At 37.4% G+C, this 7,861-nt stretch overlaps 1 protein-coding gene and 1 long non-coding RNA gene across 2 annotated transcripts in view; one reads left to right on the top strand and one right to left on the bottom strand.

Annotated features, from left to right (window-relative positions):
* LOC123522416 overlaps positions 1–7,861 on the top strand; it is a 133,359-nt gene that overhangs the window by 10,177 nt on the left and 115,321 nt on the right. The window lies entirely within an intron of this gene.
* The window catches only part of AMN1 (antagonist of mitotic exit network 1 homolog), a 74,308-nt gene that overhangs the window by 24,863 nt on the left and 41,584 nt on the right, over positions 1–7,861 (bottom strand). The window contains exon 6 of the mRNA XM_004700005.4: positions 3,197–3,308. Within this exon, the coding sequence (XP_004700062.1) occupies positions 3,197–3,308 (112 nt within the window). The remainder of the gene's footprint in view (positions 1–3,196; positions 3,309–7,861) is intronic.

Below are 7,861 nucleotides of genomic sequence, written 5' to 3'. Positions count from 1 at the left end.
AAAAAAAAAAGAAAGAAATTACCACTTGATGAGTTTTAGGATAATACCAAAGATTAACCATAATAATGTGAAAAAGTGATTAAAATATTTCTCTTCTTCATGTAATGGGCTTATTCTTTTAAATCAATTATTAAAATTTCACAGTTTAAATTTCTAATACAGTAAATATTACAGACTCAGCTCAGATAAACGTTCTTTAGGTTCTTCAATACTTTTTAAGTATGTTAAGTGGTTCCCACTTCAGAATGCTGCCATAAAATGTTATCCCAATTGCTGAGAACTGCAAATAATTAAATTTTATCTCATTGCCAATGTAAGTATATAATGGGGACATATATGGAAAGATCTTTCCTGAGCTTGACTTGTGTGACTCCATTTTAGAATTTTAAAATGCTGGCCAGGCCTCTCACCTCCCTGAAGCATGTAACCTCTTTCTTACCCATGCCCGTCATTGACCCAACACCTGCTTTGCAGTGAATTATTTCCCAAATGTGAACATCCTCCTATTCTCAGAATGTGCCCTCCGCCATTATCCCATTCCACCCTGTCTCACAAAGTTAGAAAGGTTACGTGCTTATCTTAGCTTCTGTAAACTGCTTGCTGAAAGAAATGTAATACCCTCAATCCTTCCCACTTGCCAAACGGAATGCGACTTTTGTCTTTATAAACCTTGCTCAATGTTTTTTCAAGGCCTGGGGAATTTTAGAGTGAGACTTGAGTCCTCCTGATGGCTGCCAGCTAGAAAAAAGACTGCCAGTTTGGACATAAAAAGCATTATAGTCATTAATTTCTCATAACATGCAACATATAAAATGTGAAATCTATAGGAGAAAAACATGCATGTTTTTCCCCTCTGTTTTAACATGCATCATGTTAACATGGTTAATATCATCAGAACATTTCATTTTTTTATAGAACTTTATTTCTTATAAGGAACAAACCGTAAGGCACATTTTGCTTTCAGAGTAACACTTAAAAATGAGGCTGGATCACTGCTCTCAAGGGAGCTAGTTCTGTTTTGAGACAATTCTTCAGCCAGTCAGGCCTCACAGATTCCAGGTTTATTTATAATATGTAAACTTCCTTTTAAAAAAATTTAATAAATCATTTTATTGGGGGTTTGTACAGCTCTTATAACAATCCATACATCAATTGTATCGAGTACATTTGTACATATGTTGATGTTAGGTAGCTAGCATAGGGACTGGGGTGTCCATTACACATGTTCAGAGGTTCGAGCTTCTGGCCAGGAAGGGATGGTACACTTAGGTGGGCGTTACACCTGGATTGGCCCATCTAAGCCAGGTGAATTTGATTCAGCCAATGGGGTCGACGAGTATTGTTGACCACGCCTCCCAACGGGGCCCCTGAAAAGGCCAGAGGTTTTGCTCTGGGCTTTTTATTTCCCACTGGCTGCTAGACAAAGTAGCACAGCCGGACTGCAGTCTGGAGCGGCCAGGCTGCAGTTCCGCAACTGTGCCTCCGACTCTCTGTCTGGCTTGTGTTCCATTTACTGGAGAACCTGAAAGTGCTACTATTCTCTATAAACTCACTGGGATCACTAACCAGGCTTCGGAGTAAATTCTTTCTCACGCGGAGCCAAGGACCGAGGTATATCACTCCCCAGAGAGATGTAACATTGCCATCATCATTTCCAAAACATTTCCTTTCTACTTGAGCCCTTGGTATCAGCTCCTGTTTTTTTCCCTCCCTCCTCCATCCCCCTACCCTCGTGAACCCTTGATAATTTATAAATTCTTTTTATTTTCATATTTTACACTGTGTGTCTCCCTTCACCCACGTTTAAACTTTCTTTCCTTTAGTAAATGTTCTTTTCTGCTAGTAAATACCGTTTGTATGCTTGTAAGGAAGCTTGTTTAACCTAATCGTTGAAGGTGATCCAGGATTAGGGTGGTGTGGGTCAGCCTTTGGCCACTCCTTCCTTTGTACTACAAAAAGACTGGAGTCACAAAATCCTTTGGACCAAGGAAGAAATGGTCTATATTCAGTGATAAAAGTATAAACTATATTTTATAACACACAGACTATAGTATATCAAGGGTTTTATAGAGTATTACAGATGGAACAATACAGTAATTCCATAAATACTCTAGAGATTACAAGTGTGTAGCTCTATTTGAACAATTTTCTGAACATAGTAATTTGAGAGTCTACTGAGTGAACAAAAAATCCTTAAAGTAGGAAATGGTTAAGGCAAGGCTCTTAATATTATGGATTAGCTTAGATTTTTAAAATATATACTCAGGGGCTATACCTGGATAAATCATATACTTTAAGTATTTTGCTTCTATAGAAAAGAAAACCAGTCATCTTTAATTGATCACAGGCATGGGAATGGCTTTTGTGATTGAAGTTTATATGGCTGTTGTTATTTTAATGATTTAGTTTTAAGATTAAAATGCTTATAAGTATATTCTGACATCTAAAAACAATATTTTAACTAGTGTGTTAAAGAAGGATATCTCTTATGCTACAACCTTAACAGCAAGTTTATTTTTGCCTTCTTTCACTCATTGTCACCCAGTTGATGTGACTCACAGTGGGACAGTAGAACTGTCCATCTTTGTGCAAGTAAAACGCCTCGTCTCTCTCCTTTGAGAGTGTCCCAATGTTGATCCTGCAGTTAGTTAGCAGCCACTCCTAACACAAGATTTTAATGGGAAAAATAACACAATATGTTCTAATTGTCTTGATGAACTTGTCACTAAAGACTCCATTTCAGTTTTACTTTTCTCCCTTTTTCCCCTTTTAGCCACTTAGACCACTATTTAGGTTTGAGGGATAAGGAAATAAGAAATCTGGAGGGCGTTTGTTTTCTTTAATCCTTCTAAAACTGGTCAGGGAGGGATACCTGTCTTACTTCTGAATAAGAAACTTAGTAATGCCATAACTTTCTAGTCATTCCTATTCTTGCAGGCTCGCCCACTTCTTAAGCTGCAATATATAGACTCTTTCTCTTGAGGGTCTACCTATGCCCCATCTCTTGAGGATTAACACTTACCGGTATTAAATCCTAACCATGTATGAGGCACCACATAGTTATTACATAATCATCACGAGTAAGCCATGATAGTGTACTTCCATTATATCCCATTATAGCCAATTTAAAGATGAGGAAACTGAATAAGGTCACACAGTTTGGAAAAAATGAAGCCACGTAGGCTGGCAGACAAACCTGTTATCAGAGGACATCCGTGGAAAAGCAATATACATATCTGAGGGCAGCAAGTAAGGATAGCTTCCACAGCCTCATCAGTCAGATTCACGCAATGTCCCATGTGAATCTGCTGTTTTAAAAAAGACACACACAAAAAGTCAATGACAATAGTATGAAACAGTTTTTAAAATACTGTGATACAAAAGGATCAAATACCTACATGTAAGGAAACATCCATGGGTATATGTCAAAAGTTAAGAAAATATACACACTGAGTATCTGCAATGCTTTTTGTAATTATAATTCAATAAAGCTGTTTTAAAGAAAAAAAGAATGTAACACCATAGAAATGATCTATTAAATCTGTAGCAATTCGGAAGTTATAGTAGCTTTAATAATTAAATACCTTGCCATTTTATAAAATAATATGGCAATATCTAGTAAAACTGAAGGTGAGTATATCCTAGAACCCAGAAATTCCAATTATAGATGCCCTCTGTAGAGAAACTCTTATGCATTATATATACACAAGGAAACAATTTATAAGTATGCCCATTGTAATATTATGTCCAACAGTAAACAGTGAAAAGTTAGTAAATAAACGATGATTTATTAATGTAACGAGATAAAACTGTGAAAATGTACTTAATATCCTACCCAGTAATTGCACTCTTTTATAGTAATGTAAGAAAAATTAAAGCATATATTTATATAAGACTTGCATGCAAATTTCCATGGTACTATTCAGAACAGTCCCAAATTAGAACTCAAATGTCCATGAAATGGTGAATGCGTAATCAAATGGCATCATATACATACTAAGGAACATTAGTTAGCAAAATAAGAAAGGAAAAGAAGCAAAACTAAAAGGTTACATGTAATTCCATTTATATAAGATACTAGAAAAGGCAATATTAAAATAATGGAAAATAAATCAATAATGGCTTCACTGAATGTCAGGAGAGTTATCTACTCTAAAATCCAAACCAAAATAGGTCCCCCACCCCAACTCTCATCTAGTCAGCTTGTATTCTTAGTGACCGCCTAGGAGAGAGTAGAACTGTCTGTGAATTTCTGAGACTGTAAATCTTTAGGAACAGAAACTCTCCTCCTTCTCCCACGGAGGAGTTAGTGCTTTCCACCTGGTGAGCTTGTGGTGAGCAGCCCAGTGCATAACTCACACCACTATAAAGAGACAGGATACCACTTTGTAGGGTGATCAAAAGGTTCTATGTTTTATTTTTTCATCTGGAAAATGTTCTATATTTTAATTGTGGTAATGGTTACTTGACTGTATAACAATTACCCAAACTGATCACACAGCACATTTAAAATGCGTGAATTTTATTATAGGTAAATTATGCCTCAATAAAGCTTGAAAAAATTTAAAATAATTATGAATTAAAAATTGTAAAAGAATACACAGACTATGAAACTACTGCGCAAATTTAAAAACATACAAAACAATATTTTCTCTTGATCATGGATCCACATATAGAAAAAGTATCTAGGCATGCAGGAAAGATACATATGAGGGGTACCAACCCCCCCCCCCTCTGAATTCCACTGGGTGGGGTGGAGCTTTCAAAGTACACATTTTTTCCCTCCAGGCAAGCAACTGGCTCTGAGTGAGTGCACGCAGTGGCATAGCCTGGGTAGGTTCTCTCTATCCACAGTTAATTTTTTTATAAAAGCATTTTTGCTTGAATCTTGTTTTTTTTGTGATGGCTAATTTAAGAGAACAGCACGTGGCTGTGAAATTTTGTTTCCTGCTTGGGGAAAAACGCCACAGAAACTGTTGTGATGTTGAACACAGCTTACAAGGACAGAGCTATGGGAAAAATTCAAGTGTACGTGAGTGGTTTTCGCATTTCCAAAAAGGTGAAATGTCCACTGATGACAAACATTCTGACGGACAAAGATATTGACTGGTAGTGCATTTGGAGTTCATTCCACCAGGTCAGACTGTTAATTAAGCTTTCTATTTAGTGGTTCTCAAAAGATTGCTAACTGTGTGACAAGAAAGGCCTGACTTGTGGTATCCTAGGGACTGGTTTTAGCATCATGTGAGTGCACCTGCTCACACAGCCATCTCAGTGTGCAGGTTGGGGCATAAAACAGCATGCCTCTCTTGCCCTACGCACCTTACTCACCTGACCTTGCTCCATAGGACTTCTTTTTGTTTCTGAGAATGAACAGGGACACGAAAGGACAGCAATTTGATGACAGAAAAGGTGAAGAAGAAAATGAGGGAGGTTCTCTCAGGCATCCAAGCAGATGAGTTTGAAAAATGTTTCCAGGGATGGAATAGATTTGACAAATATATTAAGTGTAATGGACAGTCCTTTGAAGGTGATAAGGTTGTTTTGTTTAAAAACCAAGAAAAAAAAATTGGGGGGGCTTACTCCCTCATAGTTATCTTTTGGACATCAGCTATCTTTGAAGAAAGACATGGATGGCTTTAGATGTAACTTTTAATTTTAAAATAAATGGAAATAAACACAGAAAATGTTAACACAAATGATGGGTATACAGGTCTCTGCTGATTACGTTCTATGATTTCCTGTATGTTTTGAAATAAGTATGCTTTGTTTGCTGTACTAATTTTGAAATTAGTTTAAAATTGAGGAAAATATATTCTACAAGTAATTATAATGATATAACAACAAAGATAGTACCAATGGATCCAAACAACAAAGGAATGAGACCTTCGTGTGTTGTTCTGATCTACTGGTACTACTATCTGTTGGCTTTGTTCTTTTTATCTATTGACTTTAAAACCTCAGTGACTCAATTTTCTTTTTTTTTTTTTTTGCCTCCCCGTTGGGGAATCGAACCCTGGTCTCCTGCATGACAGGCACGGATACTCAGCACTATGCTAACGAGGATGGCGACTCAATTTTCTTCAACTAGTTGAATTCTCCTGTCAGGGGAGACCAGCCCCTAACAATATATCACGGGTCCGTAGGTGCAATTGTACAGCTATAATCTATAAAGATTATAGTGAAGCCATAGAGAATGATAGAGATAGGAGAGAGTAAAATAAAGGAGTCAGACACATTTTAGGGTAGCATGCTCACTTCCCGGATGAATGGCCATGATCTCAGCAGCCAGGTCCGCTCTCTGCGTAGAGTATGGGCAGAGGAGAGGAGAGTGAGGGAGAGGGGAGGAGAGGAGCCCAGAGGGGAGACTTATTCTAACCAAGGCTTATATATCTTTCGGGGCATGCAAGCCCCCTGATTACAGGTAACGACCTATGTCACAGGAAGGGGTTGTACCGTAGGCAATACAGCAATAGGAGGGGATGATCTAGGATTATACACACTACAGGAAGAGGAGGGATTAGGGTACACATGTGACAAGATGGGCAGATCCTAGATTCAAGATGGCAGCCTAACCTTGATTGTCCATGAGCTGGTGGTTTGATTTATTCTGCCCCTCCAGGGAAAGGAATCCACTATCCTTAACGGCAGGGAGTGAGCCCCACCTAAGGTGGACCAGACAGTAGTCTGCTTGCTCTAGATGGCTGATGCCTTCAGGAAGATAACTTGACAACCATTTACCATTAGTTGCAAGCAGTATCCTAGGTCTGACATATATTTGGGGGAGACAAGCTGGGGAAAAGCCTTTTTTATATCCCACCTTCTCCTTTTCCTCAGGAGGCTTTTTCCAGTCCCTATTCACCCCAGCTAGAGTAGTCCAGTTGGGTCCAAGTTAGAGTTAAACAGAAAAACCCATGGAGTCAATTTCTACTCAAATTGGAGGCAACTTGAGAAACTAGAAATAACTATGCACTCCTTTCTCAAGAAAACTCCAGATCAACACATCCTGCTTCACTCAAACTTGCAAACCACAAAGTTTAGCCTCAATTCTGTAGTATCTAATCTTGTTTCCACCTATATATTTATTCTCCATCATCAGTCTTTAATGCAATTTAACATGGGAAAATGAAAATTAGTCTTGAGAGTCCAGAAGGAAAATTTATATGTTTATTATCCCTTTATCCTCCTAATATTGTCTGGAGAACTATAACCAAACTTAGCAAATATTAAAATCAATTTGGTTTGCAGACTTTTGGGTGTCTTTATTGAACATATGACACACCCAGCATATCAGGATTAGGTAAAACTGTCTCAGCTAAAATGTTGAAATAGCACAGGTTTCTTATTGATTGCACCAAACGATAGTTACATTAACAATAACAAAGTAAAACCAATAGCCTCTGAACCAGAAATAGTAGTCGAATACTGGCAAATTCCAGTGTAAAGCATAAAGATTAGTACCAAAATTCATTTACATAGCAATTATAGGAAAAGCAAAGAATCCCAAATGTAAACACACCCTAATCATAAAAGGAACTATGGAACATAATTGATGTTAACAAAGAAAAAAATTAACTATGGAACATTATTGATGTTAACAAAGAACTATGGAACATTATTGATGTTAAAAAAAAAAAGCTCAAACAAAAAGGAGCCAACTAAACCAAGAAGTCCATATTATCTACAGAGGATAATGTAAGCCTAAATGTAATTTGGAACATCCAGTGTAGATCTTTGCCTTTTTGGGTCGATATTGGACAAAGCACATTTTATTTATTTATTTTTGAATCATTTTATTAGGGGCTCATGCAACTGTTATCACAATCCATACATACATCAATTGTGTAAAGCACGTTCGTAC

This window comes from Echinops telfairi, unplaced genomic scaffold (genome assembly GCF_000313985.2).
Source record: "Echinops telfairi isolate 266 unplaced genomic scaffold, ASM31398v2 ScPeMD7_7406;HRSCAF=8444, whole genome shotgun sequence".
NCBI classification, from domain to species: Eukaryota; Metazoa; Chordata; class Mammalia; order Afrosoricida; family Tenrecidae; genus Echinops; species Echinops telfairi.
The sequence above is the reverse complement of the archived record's forward strand: the minus strand, read 5'-3'. Positions and strand labels throughout refer to the sequence as shown.